This window comes from Odocoileus virginianus, chromosome 3 (genome assembly GCF_023699985.2).
Source record: "Odocoileus virginianus isolate 20LAN1187 ecotype Illinois chromosome 3, Ovbor_1.2, whole genome shotgun sequence".
Taxonomy (NCBI): domain Eukaryota; kingdom Metazoa; phylum Chordata; class Mammalia; order Artiodactyla; family Cervidae; genus Odocoileus; species Odocoileus virginianus.
In genome coordinates, this window is record NC_069676.1 from 76,481,082 (window position 1) to 76,506,317 (window position 25,236).

Below are 25,236 nucleotides of genomic sequence, written 5' to 3' on the forward strand. Positions count from 1 at the left end.
AGCTTAGTATCTTATATGTAGCAGGCATTTCAACAGTGTCAAATGGAGGCAATTACAGTAATTCCAAGGTATTTTCATAATTCATATGGAATAATAGAGTCAGAAAAATTCTCACATACATAGGGAAATTCACATTTCCCTAATGTAGATTCTTGCTGTTTGGTGGCTAGGCCATGTCTGATTTTGCGACCCCATGAACTACAGCACGCCAGGCTTACACACTTCTTATATCTATGGATATACCTATGGATGGGATGTCTGAAACACCATGAAAACTGCAGTGAAAGATACAACTTTTTGTCCTTAAAAAGGAAATTTAAAAGACTCAGGCACCTATAAGCAGATCTGACTGTCAACATACACAGGTTCACCCACAGAGAAAATAAAACTCCCCATATGTTGAAACGCTTGGCATCTGTGTACTTCTTTTTCCTATTTCCTGCCATGTTCCCCTGGCCCTATGTACTGAATGCAGATTCGTTCTGAAGGAGAAAACTCTCCCAGCTGCTAACGTGAGGACTTCAGCACTGTAGCAATGGGATGATCCAGCACTGCTGCTTGCTTAAAGGTCTCCCCTGGGGATGGATGTGGGTGCTGGCACACCCAGTTGTGTGTTAGGACACTTCAAGGACACTAATTTCAATAAGAGGAGAGGGGAAGGAAAGCTCCATTTTTATCAAATGTGCTATCAAAAACCCAATTTTCTTATTTCATTTTTTGGTCAGGAAGCAAGCAGAAATTTTTTACAAAAGAAAAAATTTATTGTGATAACAGGCTTTACTTCAGATCTGGGTAAATGATGATTAAAACAATTAAAAGTGACAAAACAATTATATTAACATAAATATTCCAAACAGTTAAGCACTTAATTTACTCGTTTTAGATACACACACACACATGCTGTCTCTAGTCTAAACTTAAAACTATAACATACCTGCAAGTAAAAACTGTGTTTTATTCTCTTTAGCAAATAAATATTTCTTACTGATAAACTATTTGAGGACAAAAATCTATGAAATCTCAGAGCTCTTGTAGGTAAAAATAGACGGACAATCTACTGTTAACTCCTGATCTAACCCTTCTAGAAGAAGCTAATTATATGCCAGATACGTGACAATAATTGAGCAAAATTGATATGTTACAGCCATGTTATTGTAACTCTAATATAAAAATAAACTTAAGTATGTTTATAGAAAATTTCACTGCCATCCTTTACAGTGTAATCTGCATTTACCAAAATCATACATATTTTGAAGGTTAGGATCAAAGTATATGGTAGACTCCAAGGGTCAGCAAACTTTTTCCTGTAAATATTTAGATAATAAATATTTTAGGGTTGCAGGTCACCTACGGTTTCCATCGTGACTCAAATTTCCTATTGCAGTGTTAAAAGAAGCCACAGACAATGCATGAATGAATGAATGTGGCAGCGTTCCAGTACAATTTTATTTACAAAAAGTCAACCAAACTATGGGCCAACCGTTGATGTAGATTATACATCACTAGAAGTACCATAAAATGAAATGAAGGATAATTTAGCATTTTTATAAGAAAGAAATATATGTGACATTGTCAAGATCTTTACTGACTCTTTAGAAAAAGCAAAACAAAAACACCAAAAGATCAAACTTCAGTAGCACACACAAAATCTTACCTGGTTAGGTATCCTCAACGGGGGCCTTGGACCTCCAGGGTATCGAGGTGACATAAAAGGCTATGGAAGTAAAACAAATAAATAAACAAAACAAAAAAAATGTAAAATACAGATCTGAAAATAAACTGCTTTGAAGAACTTTAGAATTACACAAAACATAAATTTACTTCTGTGGCTAATTTCAGTAGAATAAGTGCTTTGGAGAAAAATTACCGTCCTATTTTTTTTAGTTGTAAAATATCTGGAAAAACTGCCAAACTTTCTTAAAATGTGAATTATGATTAAGATAAGGCTATATAATTGGCAAAAGGTAAGATTAAGAAACTTAGGCAACTGAATTTTAGTAACAACTTCAGGAAGAGGATTACTGGCTACATCATTATACAAGTTGGATTCTGAGTATATTCTTTGGACCAAATTACCCAATTTGGTTTTTGTTTTCCTCTAATAATTTTAGAGTTGCCAAATTTCTTCATCTTTTCTTTTGTTATTCTGTTTAAAATGGTAAAGACATTTCCTTCCCAAGGGACATTTGTAGTTAGAAAACTTTCAGCCTTCTTTCATTAAGTGTTTGCTGTAATTCAAAATTGATTATAAATTTTAAAGTTGAAATTTCTTTGCATATTTTGAGCCTAGCAGACTATGAGGTATGTACATTTTTAACAAAACAGTTTTTAATCAAAGTATAGTTAATTTATAATGTGGCATTAGTTTCAGATGTACAGTAAAGTGATTCAATTATACACATATATATGCAAACATACATATATAGATTCTTTTTCATTACAGGCTATCATAAGATATTGAATATAGTCCCTGTTCTATACAGCAAGTCCTTATTGCTTATTTTATGAATAGTAGTGTGTATATGTTATGAGGTGTATACTTTAATTAACAGAAAAATGTCCTTATATTAAAATACAAGTTGATTATTTTGTTAGATGACTCAGAGGTTGCTAAGATGTGCTGACTCTGACAGTCCCAAAACTATCTGAAAAATATGCTAAAAGTATCATTTTGATGATTGTTCAATGTTGAGTGGAAGAATATTTTTGACATTTAGATTTGAGCACAAATTAAAAAAATTGTTCAAAATTCCATTTTTATAAATGTAACTGATTATACTATAATACATAATTACATGTAATGTAAGCAAATTATCAACTCTGAAGGGTTGAATATTAATTAAAATATTAAGAATAAATTCACTGAAGACTTGTACAAGCCAATTCTATACAGTAGTTCACATAATTCTAAATTCCATTTTTATAATACTTTCTACAAATATTTTTAGAAATTAGACCTGCAGTTCATGGCTACACATATTTTCTAGGGTTATTTTAAAAGCAGCATCTGAAAAATTATAACAAATTTATGTGTTATAGACTTTCTCTTTTGGAGATGTGGACACATCAATAAGAACTTTAGAATTCAGCAATTTGGCTTTTTGCTCGCTGTGTTCTCATATGTTAACATAGTCTTAGGAGATCATTTTAAATAGAAACAGTGGATTATTCAGGTAATAGTGTCAAATTCAGTTGGTAAAACTTAAATGGATTTTCCAGTTTAAACATTTAAAAAATGTTTAGTTTTTACACATTTAATCAAAGTTGACTCTCCTTTACCAATTCTGAAGTGCTGCTCTAAATTGGATTAATTAGTTAACTATACTGTCAACCAGAAGTTCATCTCAGTGTTCACACTCCCTCTGCTACTTTCCCGATCACCTAATTTAATTTATGAAACTGTCCTGGACTTATTTAAACAATTTAATAATTAAGTGTGGTGTCACTGATTTTGGAATGGTTGGCTTTCCTTCACAAAGTGATGTTTTATGACATAGTCACTAAGCCAAAATACAATATTAATTTAGTGTTTGAGACATGGAGAAATAAAAATAGGTTACTAATAATTCCTGTCTATAATAAAATCACTTCAAAGTGGAATACAAGGTAGAAATTATTAAAACGCTACTAAATCCTGGTAGACATTGAAATGCACCTTAGTTGGGTCAGAGAATTTGAGATTATATGTTCCTCTGAATGTAAAATAACGTTACAGTATTAATATAAATGGACTATTTAAAAAGAGAAAATCTTCTCTAATCAGTTGCACTGTGAGTATGTGTGTTTTAACAGGACCGTTGTACGCTCCTATCTGAACATGAGGCCCCATCAAGACACTACTGAGACAGGCAGTGCATGTGGCTGTGAGCCTGAGGCCCCTCTGGACTAAGACTGGGAGAGAGAGTCTCTTTTAAATTTACTTCCCCTTGAATGCCCTCCGTCAAGAAGTTCACTTTTTGGCGGGGGGCTGGGGACGGTAAAAAACAAAATTGAAACCCTATACAATTAAAGCAAAAAATAACAAAAAGCTAGTTAATTTAGATAACAATCTACTACTTTTCCTTAAAATATAAAGAATGGGTAAAGGATTTTTCTTTGGGTAAAGCATTTTAATACTAAATCAGCACTGTAGCCCTTAATATTCAGATTGATTCTTAAGTTATCCAGTTAAACACCGAGGTCCTCAAACTGCTTGTTGATGTGCAGACACAATAGCAGAACTTAAAGAGTTTAGTATTAGAAACAGAACATTCTACTATATTTGTATTTCACTATTCAGAAGTCAATTTGCTTTCAAATATAATTCAAGATGGTAAAACAAGTTTAAGTTATTTTATGGTAAAATGCTAATATAAGAGATTACCTACTGATAGTATGTGTGTGTGCTAAATTGCTTCTGTCGTGTCCGACTCTTTGTGACCCCATGGACCGTAGTCCGCCAGGCTCCTCTGTCCATGGGATTCTCCAGGCAAGAATACTGGAGCAGGCAGCCATGCCCTCGGCCAAGGGATCTTCCTGACCCAGGGACTGAACTCGCATCTCTTACATCTCCTGCGTTGGCAGGTGGGTTCTTTAACATTAGCACCACCTGGGAAGCCTCTACATCTATTGACAGACCTGTCAGTACTCTCTCTGTTGATAACCTGGAAAGAACAGATTCCTCAAAGGAGTCCTTAGCTACGAGAGTGTGCTAACTTTTTATATTTGGGGAATTCTTTTTCATAGTTGGGACATCAAAACATTTGCCTGAAGATGTCAGGAGGATGAATCAATATTTTAAATGGAAAAAGCCTTCCCCTGAAAAAATGGGCTAAACAGTTATAATACGTGCAGAAAAAACATTTGACTGAGAGTCAAACGGGCCAGGATTCTAGTTTTTGTATGTCCACTAATTAGCAGAGGGACCCTAAATTAAAAACCTTTCAGGGCTTTAGCTTTCTCAATCTAAAATAAGTTAGACTAGATGATCTCAAAAGTCTCTTGGGAAGTAATAATTTAAAAAGTCCCATGATTCTGTGTTAATTATTTCCAACATTACCCCTAAGTGTAAAGGTTAGTGTACTACAGATATAAATATTTGAAGCGTGGGGATGGGACTGGGGGGGATATCAGTGTATGTTCCTAAGGCACAAACTATCTGTATCAAGGAGCTAGAGAAGTTTATTCCTATGATTTCCAGGAAAAAGAAAAACCTCGTTGAAGAAAAAAATATACTCCAACAATGATGCTCTTTGTTCAGATCAAAGGTCAATAGAATAAAAAAGCTATGCTTATTGATTAAAAGGTATACTAGAGATTTGTTCTTTCACCAAATGTTTACTAAACACCCACAAAGCCACTGTTCTCAGTGGCTGGACATATCAGTGAACAAACCAGATAAAGATCATTGTCTTCTGCTTAGGATTTTTCAAAGTTCACAGTCCTATAATTAACAGGAGAAACAATTTTCTGGAAAAACTATTTTCTGCAGTCCACTAATTAGGAAGAAATAGAATGTTCTCTTCACAAAATGGCAAATATCAATGAAAACCAAAAGAAAATAATATTTCAATCTGGTGCCTTCCCTCAGAAGTCATATTACATCATCCCTACTTGATAGAACATGTAGTGCTATGAATGACTGAAATTCAAGGCTATGTTTTTAAAAAGGCTTTCCAAATTAGGGTTTCCTAAGGTTCTTTATAATACATAAGATAAACTGAGTAGCACAGTTAGTACCCTGACATATGGAAAACATTTACAGGTATAAATTCTTATTTCTACATGTTTTAGCCATTTACTTAGAATGAATGGGATAAGCCAAAGTGGAAGCAATAAAAATACATACAAAGCCAGAAAAATCAATAAATTATTTGATGACTAAATGAAAGGAGAAAGAAAAAAACTAACAGAAATATAAACCAAGTGTCCAGCTCATTTCCTCCAAGTAGTCTTTTAGAGAAAAGATCACACCACTTAGAATCATAATTTATTTCAGAATGAATGTCATTCCATCTTAAAGGATTATTATTTTCCATTATATCAAGAATTATTCATGAAATATTAAACTTCTGCTTTCCTAAAAAGAGATTTTCCTTTATGCTTTTCCATTTCTGCTAGTAGAAAGTCATAGTCTCCCTCTTATTTGATCTTCATAAGCCATTAGTGCTTCATCTCAATTGTCTAAGATTTAGAAGGAACTGGCTCTTTCTCATCTTTCCTTCTCTGAAAATCCTGGAACCCACTCTGCCCTCATGGAATTATTTTACAAATAATTTACCCATCCTGAAATTATAGGTGGTGAGAACCATTTTAAGCCCTAACTTCTTTTCATATATATATATATACATATATATATATATATATGATCAAACTATACATCTTAAATGACACACTGCTCAAATGTTAACCTTATTAATATCTTCTAACGTTTTACTAGTTTCTAGAAAGCATAAATAAGATTAATAATCAACAGCAGAATATTTCTTGAGATAACTCTGTTCTCTCCTTTCTCTGCCAAGTAAACTTCTACTAACCCTCCAGAGGCTGGTTTAAGTGTCACCCCCTCTTCAAAGAAAGTCCACAGGCTCCTTTCTCTATTTACTGAGTGTGGGGCAGCCGGGGCTGGCAGGCGGCCGGGACCTGGGTTTCGGTTTCCCCTGAAATGGTGGGATTCCCCACCCCCATCAGGTAACCTGGAGCCAGCCAATCAACATGCGACTAGCAAGAAAAAGGGAACCTATCAGGGGAAAGCTGAAAAGCCCGCGAACACCCAAGTTTGAAAAAAGCCCGCGAAGGTTTGGGCCAATAAGATTACTTTGCAAACATGTAACCAATCTGCTTAAGCGAGCTACCAACTGCTTATGCCCACCTTATAAATTGGGTAACAGCTTGGGCTCAGCGCGCTCTGACCCTGTATCACTGCATGGTCGCGCGGCGGGAGCCCTGACTCGAGTCAGCAATAAACTTCCCTTTTTTGCGAGTTGCATTGTCTTGGAAGCCTTCTCTCTTCCCACTCAGGGATTCGGACATCGGGCATAACACTGAGCACATTTTCACACTGTTCTCTCAGAGGACTGAGCACACTGCAGGGTAATATGTGCCTTGATACGAAGGGAACCCACTTCAGAGGAAAGAGCACAAAACCAGATCAGAGCAAGTACCTTAATGTTAAGGTAATCAATCGATGAAATAAAACCGGTACTTCTATGAATCCTTAAAATCGCTGTAGCAGTGTACAAAGCACCTTATTTTGAATATTTTGACATGGCTTTTGAAACTCTTGATCTTTAAGAGCAAATTGATACATAAAAACAAAGTTTCTTTAAAATACTATCTTATACTTAAGCATTCTCTATATATACTACATTTTATTTTAGGAGCACAATTTAGAACAAATCAATGATGAAGAGAATACTACTAAGTTCTTTAGTATAAACAAATCTAACATTTAGGATACTTTACAACTGAAAATTTATGTCAGAGGTATGTTCTACAATTTAAAATACTGAACTTTTTTGAGGATAAAACTGTGAAATTTGCTTCTATTTGTGAAAAAATAATATTTTTAAATGACAGAGAAATACATAATTACAAAGTTTAAGAAAATATGAACTTAGGAAATAATCTAAAAAATAAATACACATTTAAAATGACTTCACAAAACTACTCAAGTGAAGTTTTATAAGTTCTCTAATTGTACGATTATAATAAAATCTGATTTAAAGAATTTTATTTCAATACACCTTTTTGACACATTTCACAGCAAAAATTTTTTAGACTTAACTAGGTCAACCTCCTCATTTTATGTAAAAGCAAACCAAGGCCAAATTTCTTAACTGCCACTTTAGTTTTCTCAGCACTATATAACACCCTACTACAGTAATACCTTTGTATTGTAGAATAAAGGCAGGTACACATACTACATTCTTATGACCAACTGACCATAAATAAACTGCCTGACAAGGTACTTCCTCCTAGGCCCCTCGGCAACCTTGCAACCATGCATTTAATGTAGAATTCTTTATTTTTGCTCCCATTCAACTTTGAAAAGCTGAAAGGACAATGGTATTTCAAGTAATCAAGTTAATTTGCACATAAAGTAGTAATTAGCATGTGTTCTTGATTCAACAGATGAAATTCAACAACAGAAATATAAAATCAATCTAGTAAGCGCTATCTCTCCTTGAACATTTTTGGTAGAGTTTTGATAATATAGGGCTTCCGGGATAGCTCAGTTGGTAAAGCGTCTGCCTGCAATTCAGGATACCCCGGTTCGATTTCTGGGTCAGGAAGATCCCCTGGAGAAGGGCTAGGCTACCTCCTCTAGTGTTCCGGCCTGGAGAATTCCATTGGTCACAGAGTTTGACAAGACTGAGTAACTTTCACTTTTTTTGATAATATATGTTGTCTTCATTTATTTATTTTAAAGTCACATACAGGAAGAGAATAGAAGACGGGTTAGGAATGGTGGTACATGGATTAGTAGAAGTATTAGTATTAGTAGAAGTATTAGTAGAAGAATACTATCATTATAATGAAACTGTTCATTATAATGTGATAACTTATAATGAGGTTCAGGAAGAAGAGAAGGAAGCAGTTAGTGCATTATCAGAGAGAATTTGCAGAATCACATTCAATAAATACTTGGTTGTTTCCATAGCTGGCTCACTGACTGAGTGAACAACATTGATGAAAGACTGTAAAAACCAGTGAAAGGTGTAATAAAGTTTGGTTCTCTTATATAAAATCTCATCTGGCCAATTTATGCGTCTTGTTAAAAATAAGTAGCATCAATTGATATTGCAAAGGGTAAGGAACAGTATTGGCACAGTATATTTGGTTGTCTAATGAGAAAATGCTTATATGTATAGAGGGGAAAATTCAGCTTGTTTATGTAAGATAAATCATATCTTTTAGAGGACCTAATAAAAGTAGGTAAGGAACAAAGTGCTGGAAACCCCAAGACCATATCTAGTTATAATGACAATATCCACATTAACAGCACATATGATAATTTATGATTAAGATGACTTCCCTGGTAGCTCAGATGGTAAAAGTGTCTGCCTGCAATGCGGGAGACCCAGGTTCAATCCCTGGGTTGGGAAGATCCTCTGGAGAAGGAAATGGCAACCCACTCCAGTACCCTTGACTGGAAAATCCCATGGACAGAGGAGCCTGGTAGTCTACCGTCCATGCGGTCGCAAAGAGTCGGACATGACTGAGCGACTTCACTCTCTAAGACGACTAAGAAGGTCTTATACTCTCTCCTCCTGCTTTTAGGTTTCTCTGTTTCTGGGGTTTCAGGGTTGAAAATAGTGATTCTTAAGCAGTTTTACAGAGTGCCAGTATTTAGTAACCACTTTTTGGTACAGAAGGATGTCAGGTTAATCTATGTATGATTTGGAGGGAAAAAAGGTATGATGCCTTACTAATTTTTTTCTCTGAAGCAGAGGCCAGCTATGAGAAATGCCGCCAATTTCATACAGTCGGGCATTTTGGTGGGGTGTTTGTCTATTAGTGCCGCATGTACACGAGACTATTCTTTTTAGACCTAAATATATTCAAAGAGCTATAAGCCTCAGGTCTTAGAAACAATGCTTTAGCTTATATATTTTCTTTGCATTAAGAAGAGGCTGGGCACTGTGTAAAAGTATTAAACATTCTCCTTTCTTAACATCATATTGTCTTTAGCACATAACCATTTTTAGTGCAAAAATGTGTAAGAAAATGGTTTTGCTAAAAAGTAATTTGCTTTCAGCAATATTTAGGCAAAAACGTAAGGTACAAAGTGATAGGAAAATATGGGTTATCTTCAGTAACTATATTAATTACATAAAGATCAAATATCTACCTCACTCGGTCCTATGCAGATATGACTCGAGACAGACTAATCTTCTGATATTTTTTATGTACTGTTTTAGGCAGACACACAGAAACAATATAAAATTCTGTGACATAAAAATTATTCTAGAATCTTTCAACAGAAAAACTTCTCTTGAACATAATTTTTTAAATTGATAAATATGGAAGGTTACAATTATTTATAGTCCTATAAAGGTAATAAAAATATGTTCACTATGAGATTTTCATCCCAAGCATCAACATTGTCTTAAAAATTAAGCATTACCTTTTTTATTCATTCTGTGTCCATTTTTTTTAGTTCAATTCTTTTTATATGATTTTCCTATATAGATTTCTATTCTCTATTTTGCTATTTGAAATTTCACTGAGAAGTAAATATTTTTCCTTAGTTGTGATAAGAGTTGAAAGCATATGCTATCAATAATAAATAATATTGAGAATATTATTTTGAAAAAAAGCATCAGTCTTGTGACTTGTACATTTGTTTCTGCCATCGTACATATAGTAAAACTGTTCACATTTTTATTTTTATAATTCCATGAGATGCTTCATGAGTTTTCTGTAGAAAAGTAATGAAGCATAAATTATACATCAACTGAATTTCGTCAAAGTTACTTTACAATTCATATATCTTAATTTGTTCAGTTCCTTTTCTGTTTTTCATGAAAATTTCCATCAGACATTACTGACACCCCAGTGGATAAGGCACTCTTGATTAACACATTTTAATTCCAACTAGTATTAAACTAATTTAGCTCACAAAATGACATGCTTGTGCTGGCGTATTCTGCTAATAAGCATAAATATGTAGTTTATTTTCCATACATCTTAGATATTCTATCATCAACAACACTTAAAATAATGCATATAAAATAACTGTCAAGTAAGATGTTTTTTGGGCAAGGCTAATCCAATTCAGCACAGAGTTATAAGCAGGTTGATTCTTTGGATATGGATTTACTCTAAGCATCCAAATTGCTCACTTCTATTATGGGCCTTTTCAAAAAGGTGAGACAGTTTCTCAAGTCTTCATTACCATATATCAGATACTGGTTTGTGGCAATGGACTCGTCGATTGTGAATGACCAAGCTTCCTCCAAGCTGCCTTCTGGTCTAATCAACTAACAGAAGTTTGAATACAATCTATAAAAACATTAATAAACTGTTTTAGATAAATTTATATTAATAAATACACAAAGACACTTTTTATTGGCGTCTGTGGGACAAGTAGCTGGCATCCTATATAAGCTGAATTTGGCTCTGTGCTGCATCCTACCACTGACTCAAGTCACAAGGACAGATCAACCCATATTATTAGTATAGTTTAAAAAAATCACTATGAGTATGCAAATAAATATGTAAGATTTATAATTTAGGGTAAGGTATCAGGCTGACTAAGAAAAGAAGCAAAAACAATAAGTTAAAACTTACTCTTAATTAAGTTAAAAATTACTCTTAATTTTTCATTGAAGGATGCAAAAGTATTTCCCTCTTCCCCAGGGTTTTCCTTATTTTATATTCACGCTTCCATCTAAACTTGTTCCAGATGACAGTGTTAGAGACAGACACTTTAATTTACCTAAACATACCATTAGGTTTAAACAAAAAAAAAGAGCTACATTGTTCTTATCCTTCTGATATCTTGATATGCTAGGGAAGTTTCTACTGATTAAGCAGCAGTCTTTTCAAAATCACAATCAGTTGATAACATTTGTTATAGAAACCTGCCTATGGGCTTGGTCTCTGATAGAAGTGGCAGATTATTACATATATATATATGTTTACTTTCTTTAGAAATGAAATGTTATGCTTCATATTTGCTTGGTTACTTACCTGCAAACATGAAGTCTATTTAAAATTACTTATGTCCAAGCTATATGCAATACTCTTTTCTACTGAACAGATTTTTACAGAAATTATTAATGCTCAAAAATATCTGTTTTGAAACTAGAGCTTACTAATTTGACTAACGCCAAACAGTATGAAAATAAGCAAGATGAGAGAATTCAAACTGAACAAAGTGAAGTGACTTCATCTTCAATTTAACAGATGCATTTTGAACCATGTGTCTTAAACAGATACAGAATAAATGTACAGAATGAAACTGAGAAGAAATTTGAGTGGGGAAAATATTATTGATGTCAAAGTTATTTGTAATGTCAGATTATTTATAGAATATAGAAATGACAGGGAACTGGCAGTAGTCACAGTTGAAGGTATCTTTAGTAAGTAATTCTATTTTACTTTCTTGATAAGCATCCTACTGTGTACAAAGAATATCCGATTACTCTATTCCCTAGCACTGTGTCTTTAAACTCAAGATTATACCTGATAGTTGGGCATAATAGATGGTACCTGGCAACAGCCAATACTCTCTGCTCACAGGTGCCAGCAGGGCTGTTTTCTTTGTCCCTCAGCAGGGATGGACAGTTTATCATAGCCAACACTCATTCACAGCAGCATTTCTTTGACCTCCCCCAATTCTCCCTCCAGTTACTGCTTCATCTCTCACTTTCCCTTTAGAGCAAAACTCTTTGAAAGAGTTTGACACACTCGTTGCCTCCAATTTCTCTCTTTGTGCTACATACTGACTCTACCTCTATGCAACTGTCACCCCCATCACTCCATTGAAACCAGCCTTATCATGGTCTCCAGTGACCACCTCATTAGGTCCAACCATCATGAGTGAGCCCTCAACTAATTTGAACCATCGGAAGCATTTGACACAGCTGATCATTCCTTATTTCCCTGAAACATTTTTCTTCTTGGCTTCTAGGCTCCCACAGTGCCTGATTTTCTTCCTAACTCATGTGCGCCTCCTTCCCATTTTTCTTCCTGGTTACTCCTCATCTTCTTGCCTTCTTCATATCAGAGTCTTGGGATGTTTCTTGTCTCTCTCTACTCATTACCCTGGTGATGTCATCCAGGCTCACAGCTTTCAATATTATCCATATGCTAATAACTCCCAAATGTCTCAAGCCCAAGCCTCAGGCATAAAACTCCAGATCTGATACCTTGGCTCATCTACATCTCTTGAATATCTAATAGTCTCCTTAATCTTAACAAGCTCAAACTTAAGCTTCTGATATTCCTCTCATACTTACTCTTGCAGTTTTACTTACAAGAGTAAATGTCAGCTCTGCTCTTCCAGGTCAAGAACCTTGCAGTCACCCTTCATTTGTCTTTGCCTCTCACAATACATATCCAGACCGTCGCCAAGATCTGTTGGCTCTAACTCCAAAATATATCTAAAATCCAATCACTTCTCACCATGGTTACCACTTTTGAGCCATAATAACCTTTTGTTAAAATTTTATAGTGATATCCAAAATGGCCTCTCTGTTTCCACCATTCCCTCCAGTAGACAAATCTCAGCATTGCAGCCAAGAAGAAGACCCTGCTAAAACCCTCCACTCAGCAAAACCCCAAATGACCTACAAAGTTCTACTTGATGTGGCTTTCTACTGCCTACGACTTTGTGTGACTAACTGCTCTTCCCACGGACACTCCGCTATAGTTCTTCAGGCATTCTAGTTGTCCCTGGATAAAGCCAGTCATATGCTGAACTCAGGGACTTTACACTTGCTGCTCCCTCAGTCTACAACACTTTCTTCAAACACCAGATTCTTGCTCCCTGACTTCCTTCGGGTCTTCACTCAAATAGCATCTTCTTGTTGAGACCTTCTGTGGCCAATCCATCCAGAACTTCCTCTACATTGTCAGTTCTCCTTTTCTGATTCATTTTTCTCTCTCGTCTTTCTCACAATCTAACATGTCTTACATTTTAAAATATTTATCTTGTTTACTGACTGTCTCCCATAGTGGACTCTAAGTTGAGTGTGAACAAGGGTTTTTATTCAGCCTGTTTATTACTGCAGTAACTCTAGCATGGGTAAGGGGGGGCAGTCAATATTTGATGCTGAATGTCATCAACAATCTTAGCCATTCTCAAATTTTAGCTTGTAAGACTCACTTGTTTAAAAAAAAAAAAGCCCTAAGGATTTCCAGCACCATGGTCCCACCACCAAAAATTCTGATATACTAGGAGGCAGGTGACCCCCCAGGACTCTGCCAATGTTACACAGAACATGCTTGGAGAAACACTGTTCTTAGTCCTAACCCTTTAGATTTCTTACAGGCTGTCTCATGGTGATCATATTCATAAAGAACAGGAATGGGCAAATTCTAGCTCACAGGCTAAATGTGGTCCATGACTTGATTTTGTAAGGAAGGTTTGGTTGCAACTGTTGTAGCTGAGTCACTAAGTCACGGATGGCTCTTGGCCACCCCGAGGACTGCAGCGCACCAGGCTTCCCTGTCCCTCACTATAGCCACGCTCTTTCGTCTACACGGTGTCTAAACTGCCTTTACACTACAACAGAGTTGACTGGTGTCACTTCAGAGCCTTCAAATCCTTAAATATTTACTATTTGGCATTTTACAGAAAATGTTTGTTGACTTCTGATATAGACAGAAGACAAATTATTTCAGAACAATATCATCTAGTGAGAGATTATTTTAGCTTTTTTATGGTTTTGTTTTTTTTTTTTTTTTTTTGCCACACAGTGCAGCATGTTAGTTCCCCACCTGGAATGGAATTCATGCCCCCTACAGTGGAAGCATGAAGTCTTAACCACTGGACTGCCAGGGAAGTCTGATATGCTATTTTTTAAAAAGGCTGAAGGTATTCTAATGTATACTTAGGCCAAATCTATCCCACCTATATAGAGAACTTGCAATATATTTAATATTTGATTTATATTTGATGGGCTTCCCTTGTGGCTCAGCTGGTGAAGAACCTTCCTCCAATGCAGGAGACCGGGGTTTAATCCCTGGGTTGGCGTGATCCCCTGAGAAGGGAAAGGCTACCGACTCTAGTATTCTGGCCTAGAGAATTCCATGGGGTTGCAAAGAGTTGGACATGACTGAGCGACTTTCACTTTATATTTAATAATTCATTTCTTTATTTTTAATTCCCCAAAGAATGGTGACCATTTTTGTTTTATTTTTCCTATAACAAACATTAAACAAAACACTAAGATTCTGTTATAAATTGTCTTTGGATATTTGCTATACATTTTTTGTTTCCCAGGGACCTATAAATAAAAATGGATGTATTCTGGGAAGAATTTTCAGTAGTAAGATATTGGTCTAGGATAGCCAGGTTAACTTTTTCATAAATAACTCATTTTGGTAAATAAACAAAAAAGTAAAAGTAAGGTTTCTAACAAGAAAGTATTTCATTCTGTTCTAACTGAAAAACCCAAGTAAAGACTCTGAACTCCTGGTACTCCCCTCTTTGCTTGTTGTCCATCTAGTAAAAATGTAGGATCTTTAGTTTTAAACTGATTTTTCCTTAAAACTTAACATGCTGAGCAGTTTTAATTTGTTCTAAGAGTTGAGGCCGGAAAAACTATTACTACAACTGTAGGAAAGCATTATCAAAGCCAGCATCTGTAGGCACCTTTATCTTTTTTAGGCTGCTTTTATCTTTATACTAGAGAAAGATTTATTCTGTTCTTGGTATTTAGAATCCTTGTTCTTTAAAGATTCAAAATTACATTTCTAAGAAAATGAAACTTCAGCTTTATTTCTTGATCTTTGGTAAATAAACAATCTTTCCCACCTCTACTCTCCAAATCCTGGTGTATTTAATTCTGAGAAATACTATATTTATTGACTGAATTTTAGACTATATATTAAATATACTGATAATGTTAAAAGTTATAGTTCAGTAAATCAATTCAACTTGCGATATTAAGTAATCATTCAAATTAAGAAATGATACACTTCCTAATCTTTTGGTTTGTTACCTGAGGTCAAAGATGATATACACAACTTCTGGAGAGAAGGAAAGAAAGAGTTTCTCGTGGTTTAGAGTACTTCCTAAGACTAATGTCTGAAACAGACATAATTAGGAGGGATTAGAGGTAAGGCAAACCATTGGGAGAGAAGACAATCGCAAGATTAATAATAGAAGGGAACTATTTAATTACATGTGTAAGTAAGGCATAGACACTAACTATATGTTACATAATAGGGTAAAACAAGTCCTCTGATAATAAAACAGTTGTATTGTGAAAGTCTGAACAGGAGGAGCAGAGCAGAGGAGTATGCTTAGTTATGAAGGTTCCCTGATAGCTCAGTTGGTAAAGAATCCGCCTGCAATGCAGGAGACCCCGGTTCGATTCCTGGGTCGGGAAGATCCCCTAGAGAACAGATAGGCCACCCACTCCAGTAATCTTGGGCTTCCTTTGTGGCTCAGCTGGTAAAGAATCTGCCTGCAATGCAGGAGACATGGGTTTGATCCCTAGGCTGGGAAGATCCCCTGGAGAAGAAAAAGGTTACCCACTCCAGTATCCTGGCCTGGAGAATTCCATGGACTGTACAGCCCACGGGGTTGCAAAAAGTTGGAAACAACTGAGCAATGTTCATTTTCAATGTCCAGAAATAAGTCAAATAAATATATACCTCCAGAAACATTTAAAGTTGTAAAAACATTTCTTCCTGTTTGTCCTTTTCAGTTGCAGTGTTAGATTAAATAACTATTTTTCTCCTTTTTGACTCGTTTTCTTTAAAATATTAAGAATATCATCATTACCCTGAGTCTGTTTCTGTCTTTGGTGCTTTATAAATGTCACTTATATTGAGCTTTTTCTAACCAGTAACAGTACTATGGAGAAAAGGGGAGATTTATTTCTATTTTTTTGTACTTCTTATTACGTTATTACTATGTCAAAGCATTAGGTCAGCTTGTGACTGTGCAGTCTTGCTAAAAATAGAACGTTTGGAAAATATACCCAAACAAGCAGACACACTGGCAAACCACCACTAGATGGCAAAGCCGCTTTACCATTGCTGACGCTCTGCCTGTAAACAGACTGGGACTTACAAAGCGCGCTGCAACACATTTTCCACCACATCAGAGTTTTGATCAATTTGGATTTTAAAATATGGATGACCACCACAGTGTGAAACTAAATTACTTGGTATACTTTATCTTAAACAAGTATATATAATCTTATTCATGTCAAACAAAGCCTTATATTTACAATCCATCATCAATATACTACTAGTTACCAACAGTTTTCAGTAAAGACTACAGATCCAGTGACTAAGAAGACAGCAAATGGATCAAGATAAAAATCAAAACACAATATGGTGCATGGTAAATATGAACAAAAGGCAACACAGATTTCAGAATTAGATATTTACAAGTATATCCCACATTAGTTGTACACTCGAAGATACCTACATTAAACCTATTAAATAGGTTTTATATTAAACCTATTAAATAGGTATTTTTATATAAAAGTTATAGATATACTTAAAGTGATGCAAACAAGATGTGGTTTTCTTAAAAGTTTTCTTGTAAGGGCAGAAAGGAGAAAAAAAAGTATTTTTCACTCCCCTCAGATTTTTTTTTTTTGGTTAAAATCAGAAATGCTTTAATTAGTATAACTTATAATAAATAAGTTTAAATAAGTTATAATAATAAGTTTATAAATAAATGAATTTAAATAAGTACAAATAAGTTAAATAAAGTATAAGTTATAATAAATTCACAAGAGAAGATTTCTTATTGCTGAAATATAGAAAATTATAAAACTTTTTAAGGTGATAGAGTTAACCATCTATTTAAAAAAAAATGAATGAGAACTTTGTTTATAAATGCATTTAAACTATTTTTTTAATACACAAATGTGAAGAAAATCTAATTGGTTCAAGGATTAATGCTGCCTATTTGATAAAACTACAGAATCAAATTTTGCCTGATTTTTAGTATGAATCCTATGAGAATGAATATATAGCAGACTGAAGCTTTTAATCCATGATTCAAACTTCTTAGCATACAATGAAACTTGTGAATAATACTCTAGCACTGGGACAGGAGAGCCACAGTACAGATTTAGTTCAAAGGGCCTGTTATGTGTATTAGTATCATGCCACAATACTGTATTTTCTTCCACCAAAACTGCCAAATGGCCACTTTTACTATCTTCCCTCTGACTCTAGTAACAAGATTCCTCAACTTAAGAAAGTTATTCTAAAGTTATTCACCAGTTCCATGGTAGGTCACTGAGAATTTATAGTATTTCTTATACAAATTACTCCTTTGATAGAAGGCTTCATTTTACTAAACCAACACATGTATGTTCAGTTATACCCCTTGATTTTACTTAATTGAGCTCATACTCAACAATACAAGCACTTCCATTTCAATAAAAAGTGACAGTTTAAGGGTTTATGAGGGCTTAAGTCTGAACCATGTTGATATCTGTCACTAACAGACGCTAATCTATAGAGAATGTCTTCCAGGATGGACTTATTAAATGTATAGGGAATTAACCATATTTATTTTAGAGTCTAAGTTAACTGCTATTGTTGGGCTCCAAAATCACTGCAAATGGTGACTGTAGCCATGCAATTTAAAAGACGCTTGCTCCTTGGAAGAAAAGCTATGAACAACCTAGACATATTAAAAGACATAGGGTGGGATGTTTCAAGAGAACAGCATCGAAACATGTATATTATCTAGGATGAAACAGATCACCAGCCCAGATTGGATGCATGAGACAAGTGCTCAGGCCTGGTGCACTGGGAAGACCCAGAGGGATCGGGTGGAGAGGGAGGTGGGAGGGGGGACCGGGATGGGGAATACATGTAAATCCATGGCTAATTCATTTCAATGTATGACAAAAACCACTGCAATGTTGTAATTAGCCTCCAACTAATAAAAATAAATGGAAAAAAAAAATAAAAGCAGAGACATTGCTTTGCCAACAAAGGTCCGTCTAGTCAAGGCTATGGTTTTTCCCGTGGTCATGTATGGATGTGAGAGTTGGACTATAAAGAAGCTGAGCACTGAAGAATTGATGATTTTGAACTGTGGCATTGGAGAAGACTCTTGAGAGTCCATTGGACTGCAAAAGGAACCAATCAGTCCATCCTAAAGGAAATCAGTCCTGAATATTCATTGGAAGAACTGATGTTGAAGCTGAAACTTCAATACTTTGGCTACCTGATGCAAAGAACTGACTCACTGGAAAAGACCCAGATGCTGGGAAAGACTGAAGGCAGGAGGAGAAGGGGACAACAGAGGATGAGATGGTTGGATGGCATCACTGACTCAATGGACATGAGTTTTGACTAAGCTCCAGGAGTTGATGATGGACAAGGAAGCCTGGCGTGCTGCAGTCCACAGGTTTGCAAAGAGTTGGACATGACTGAGCAAATGAAGTGAATTGATTCTTCAAACAGTTGTTATGAATTCACAGATTTAGAGTTTGTAATAATTTCATTTGGTAATGTATTTGTCTATAGTTTACAATGGAAAAAGGGAGCTTCCCAGGTGGCTCAGTGGTAAAGAATTTGCCTGCCAAGCAGGAGATGTGGGTTGGATCTCTCAGTCGGGAAGATCCCTTGGAGAAGGAAATGGCAATCCACTCCAGTATTCTTGCCTGGGAAATCCCATGGACAGAGGAATCTGGCAGACTACAGTCCATGGAGTCACAAAAGTACTTCTTATGGTATGATCACATGTTGAGTGGAGCTCAGAATTGTTGAAGATGGCGAAGTTTTATGCATTAATTCAATGCATAAAGTGTCGCCTTTCTTTACTTCTATTTATTCATTAAATTCTATTAGGCCTAATCCTTTTCCGGTCTAGTCCCATTCCAACTGTCCCCAAATAAGCTTTGCACTTTCTCACTAAGAATGGGGATTCAAAACTATTTTCATTCTCTGCGTAATTCTTGGACGTCACTATCTCTATGGAACTGGATTAAAAACTGGTATGTGGACTTGAATTATCATTGTCTTGATGATATGTCTACTTACAGAAGGCAGCTACTCTCCATTAACAACAGGCATTGTGGCCAGAATCATGCTGAAGGACAGGAAACTGATACTGATATTTAGGAAACATCTGAGGACCCCGAGCCCATCATGATATGTACCAAAGATAACATACTGCTGCTTTTTAAAAAAGGTTTGATGACTTGAGTTTTCCAGTATTTCAGAGAGGCATTTCTAGGGAGACTGAATATACTTAAGCCTACTGAATAAGGAAAATGAGTATTTAAAGGATTAGCTGGAATGGTCTCCCTGCATAAAAAGGGATAATGTTTATCATGCTTAAGCATATCTAAAACTTTTTCTACCTCCTATCTTTCCTAACTAGATAAAGACATGAAAGTTTTCCAAGGGCCTAAAGTAGGAACCTCAGGATCATCACTGATTCCTAGTGAACATAACTATGCATTGCTTCTTCCTCTCCAGTCCTGCTGCCGTTTCTCTTAAGTATTAATAGGTCCACAGCGCCTCTTTCTCGAGCTACTGCCGCAGCCATCCAGCTGACCCCCTGCAATAGCCTCTCTAATGGGTTCTGCTGCCTTCAATCTTCTTTTGATGTTAGTTTTTTGAGAGTTCAAGTATACATTTCTTTACTCTCTCATTCTGTACTTTCTCCTTGAACAGTCAACGTACACCTGTGGATTCAGGTCCTTGATATGATGACAATCCTGCAATTTTCACCTGTAGTCTAGATGACTGTCTTAGCCTTTAAACCTTTATGCTCACTGGTCTATGGGATATCTTTCTTTAATTGGAGGTCCCACCTCAAATTTACCCCTCATTTTATGGTCCCTATCATCAAATCTCATGTGGATTACTGTAACAGCCCCCCTAAATGGCCTCCCTATTTCAAAACTGTCCCTCTATAATCCTCGCTACATCCTATAACTGGAGTGATTTTTCAAAAAAATGCAAATAGGAACAGGCCTCCTTCCAGCTTAAAACCCTTCAATAGCTTATTATTGCCTTTAAGATAAGCTCAAACTATTAACTAACCTACAAGGCCCCTCAAAGTTCCTTTGGAGCCTCACTGCCAGTCATTCTCTTTTTAGCTAACATTTAAGCTCCATTTTTTTGGGAATTATTTGGTCTCTGCTTTCTTGTCTGGGTCCTCATAATTTCTTTTTTCCCTCTTCCTGGAATATTCTTTTCATCTCTCCCTGCTTCCTTTGCCTAATCATCTTTAGATGCCGACCTGGATTTACTTACTGTTTTGACAGTATTTTTCTGACAATGGCTCTCCCAAGATTAAGCTTGGTGGCCTTCTGATTTGCTCTAAAAATACACACTACCCATTTAATATAGCCATTTCTTTCTAAATTTGATTTGCCTTTTCTCTTTCTCATTCACCACAGTGTAAGTTTTTGAGGGCAGGGATTTTGTATACAACTATATCATAGGTGCTTAACAAAGACTAAATCTACCCTATAGTTTGAACTCTGGTCACTGCCCTTCTTAAAGATGCCTGACAGCTCCTACAAGCCTAGTGAGTAAACACTCAAGTTCTTTACATGGCACACAAGGCCTTTCTCAAGACGCTAGAGTTTATCTTCCAATTTCATTTCCAGGAATGCCTGCCTGCCTCCCTCCCCTACTTTCGATGCACACTGTGCTGAACACCTCTGCACAGGTAATTCTGATGCTTCCGCGCTTCTGCTTATATTCTCCCCACTTTCTAGGGTATAGCTCCTCTGACTGTTTTCTTGGAAAACTTTTTCAAAACCACCTTTAGCTCCAGTTCAGGCAGACTTAATAGTTCTCCTCTCTAGATCAACACAGAACTTTACTCTGTTTCAGCATATATCTTGCTATATTACAGTTATTTATTTTAAATAATGACTCACGGGTTAGACAGTGAGCTTTAGGAAGGTACATATAAACACATTCATGTTTAGATGCCTGCCACAGTGCCTGACATCTAGTGGGAGTCAAATGTTTATCTAATTGGATTAAAACAAAATTAATTTTGTTTCAACTACTCTTACCAAGACTTAGGCAGAAGGCAGGTAAGGGAAGAATGGCTTATTCTACAAAATGTGAAAATGAAAATGTATAGGCTTATACATCTTTGCTTGACCTTAGGAAGAATTTGGCTTCCTTCCCAACTCATTCTCTTTTTTATTTTTAAGTGCCAATTAGAGAGCTTCTACTAGCTCTTGTAAGTAAGTAAACTCTTCTGATCTACTCCCTAACGCCAATCTATCCTTAGCAAGAGCAATAAGAGCATGAGGAAAACACATAAAATGAGCTAGAAATATTTTATGAATAATGATCAACTATGAACATTGGCAAATGCAGGAGACCCAGGTTTGCTGCCGGGGTTGGGAAGATACCCTGGAGAAGGGAATGGCTGCCCACTCTAGTATTCTTGCCTGGGAAATCCCAAGGACAGATTTGTTAGGGTCCACAGGGTTGCAGAGTCAGATACGACTGAGCAACTAACACACACACATGAACTTTAAATGGTGAAGTCAAAGGCAGAAGTTCAGAAAGCCTTGCTTTGAATCCCAGTCCTGTGACTTTCTGACTTTGTGCAAACTGCTTATCATGCCTTGATTTTTTTAATTTGTGCAATAAGAATGATAATACTTACTTTACACTTGAAGCTTTAGAGTTTATACATGTGAAACATTTAGAACAAAAGCATGGCATACAGTAAGCAGTTACTAAGTGTTAGGTTTTATGATCTTAAATAGTGATTAATTATATGTTCCTATATTTTAAGGGGCTTCAACACAGAATGTGAGCTCCAAGACTTTGAATATCAATATAGAGTAGCCGGACAAATAAGCATATCCTAAAGGACTTTACATTTCAGAGTTAGTACTCAGCTCTAATTATGACTTTTTTATTCAATTGCTGTACTGTGGAAAATTCCTTATTTTTCTATTTTCACATTTATAAGTACATTGATCTACTCTGTAATGATGGTATGCATTAACATGATTTTCAAGAATCTTGAAAATACAAAACACAAAAGTGACAAAATAGTTTATAAGTACCCTATGTAATTCATTAACAATGTCACCTATTACATTAATTCCCATACTGCCTTCCAAGTGTAGCTCTAACTCCTAACTTCTTCCTAATTTTCTCAAAGGGTGTTATAAAATTAACTATATAGTTAAACTTTAGAATCTATGTTGGTTTGGGTTAGAAAACTGTCAGATTTAAATGTGGATGCCATAAAAGTGATGTAATTTTAAAAATCATTATCATCTTTTGCTAAAATAAATGTGCTTGTTGCAAATTTAAAATACTAACAGACGCATTTTAAAATCTGATTTTATGTTATATAATGATATTGATAAAAATCTCACTTAAAAGCCACAAAAATTATTCTATAACAAAAGTATTTTGTTATAGCCTGTAATTTTGATAAATGAATAGGTTATAATTTAGCCACAGTGTGAAAGTACAGCCAAATCTTGATTATCTTTGGTCTGTGGAGATATGGATGGGTTACATAGTTAAAATCCATGTATTATTCTAAAACCTCATCCATTAGCCTTTTCTTCCACCAAATCTTCACCACATTAGCTTAATGGGCTAATTTGCACTTAAGCTACCTTTCTTACTTGAACAGTGAAATGGCAAAATAAATACACGAATAAAAATTGGACAACAAATAAAACACTGGAAGGAAGGGCTAATCTGCATACTAAAACAGGTCTCTGAATAATCAAGAGTTGGCTGCACAGTATTGTGTTTACTTTAAGGATTACAATAGCCTCCTTCTCCTTTGTAGCTTTCAATAAAATCGAACAGGAGTTCCTATGCCTTAACAGTCCTAGTCAGAGTTGCTCTGAGTACCTGAAAGAACCCTGGTGGTACAGGGCCTACTGGCATGCCATCTCCTGGGGGAATGTTTCCTAGCACTGGACTGGGAGCTGCTGCAGCACTCTGCAAAGAATAAAGGAGAAACAAACCTATATCATTACAGAGAAGGCACAAAACCAAAGACTGATGATAACAGACTGTAGGAAGGGAAGCTTTTCATTCCTGGGAACAAATATTGGTAACTTTTCCCACTCCAAAGGTAAACTAAGATATAGTAGTTACTTTGGTATATGACTAGGTTATCTGGTTTAAACAGATCTCTTTAAAACTTTTTAAAGTCACAAACTATAATAAGATGCTATATTTGAGTGATATCTAAAAGGCAATTAATAAGATAAAATGATATAAGTTTAAATAAATGCTTTATTTTAAGGCAAAGACTTATGAAATGGCAACAACAACCAATAGGTAAATAAGTAACAAGTTTGAAAATTATGGTTCTAAGAGATGGAAAAAGGAACTCTGTTTAGATTAATTCCCTGTCTATAGGTGGCGACACTCACTTTATTCACTTTCTAATATAAATACTATAATTGGTAGCCAAAATAGCAAAAGTAGGGTGGTGAGGATGAAAAAGTAATTAGGAGACTGAATAAGAGAAAGGAATTAGATTTGCACAGATTAGTCTCATATAAACAGATTATAAAAAAATCAGATTGAAAAATTCAACATCTACTTTACTTGCAAATTATTTCATGGAATCCTACAGCTTCATGAAATAGGAATATGAAAAACTTTGGGATAGGCTCTTCGTAACTGATTCAAGGTTTTCGATTTAATTCTTACATAGAACAGTAATACATACAAGTATTTTATAACCATGGATTTCATCCCTCAATCTGTTTAGATACATTACAAATCCTAAGAACAGTCAAGAAGGGATCAGAAATATGTTAAAGACAGATCAGTATGAATCCAACAGTTCTGTTATGAAAGTAACTCAAATCCAAGATCTAGTATATTTGTTATACTTTTCTCCCATCAGTTTATTCATTCATGCATTAATATTCCATGAGAAGATGTAATATCTAAGTATATTTGCAGCATATATTTCCCAGTATATAAACTGATAAGATACTAAAGTATGTTTATTCTGTAGTACTGGAAGTATTATCAATCAAGGCCAATGATTTTGGTCTTGAGGAAACCTAGATTTAAATTTGGTTATCTAAAGTGTTTACCTATGAAGGCCAAAATTCTAAACTTCTGCTAAAACACATAAGTATTAAAGGAGAAATAGTATTTCTTAGATATTAAGATTAAACATCAATCTATTATCCCATTTTAAACAAAAACATGCAATTTCATTCAGTGTACATTAATTGAATACCTACCATTAGTCACAAAGTGTTGTAATTTGCATTATGTATCAACACATGTTTCTTAAAAATATTAAAGGCAAATTGCTTTCTCATTTTAACTAAACTTCTATAAAATTTTCATATACAATGTCAGAGTAAGAGAAAACCTTACCAAACATTTATCTTCTTTTAGCTAAATATATATGGTTACAGGCAGATCTAGGAAGATTTGATCTACACCTTTTGACAGTCAATTACTATAATGGGGAAGTTGCCCTTAGTACTAAAAGTTAGACATAGGATGTCGCTATTGTTCTAATTAACTGTAGAACAGAAACCTTTTCCTGCAATAAAAAACTTACTTAAAAGAGACAAGTTTGTAAACCACACTCACCTA

General features: G+C 35.3%; 1 protein-coding gene across 4 annotated transcripts in view; it reads right to left on the bottom strand.

The window, feature by feature from the left end:
- Positions 1-25,236, bottom strand: part of SSBP2 (single stranded DNA binding protein 2) — a 295,979-nt gene that overhangs the window by 66,217 nt on the left and 204,526 nt on the right. For 2 of the 4 annotated variants that reach the window (XM_020888070.2, XM_020888071.2), the window contains exons 5-6: positions 23,512-23,601; positions 1,655-1,714 (exon numbers count right to left, since the gene is read on the bottom strand). In XM_020888070.2, the coding sequence (XP_020743729.2) occupies positions 1,655-1,714; positions 23,512-23,601 (150 nt within the window). The remainder of the gene's footprint in view (positions 1-1,654; positions 1,715-23,511; positions 23,602-25,236) is intronic. The other 2 variants (XM_020888072.2, XM_020888073.2) reach the window with 1 other exon arrangement.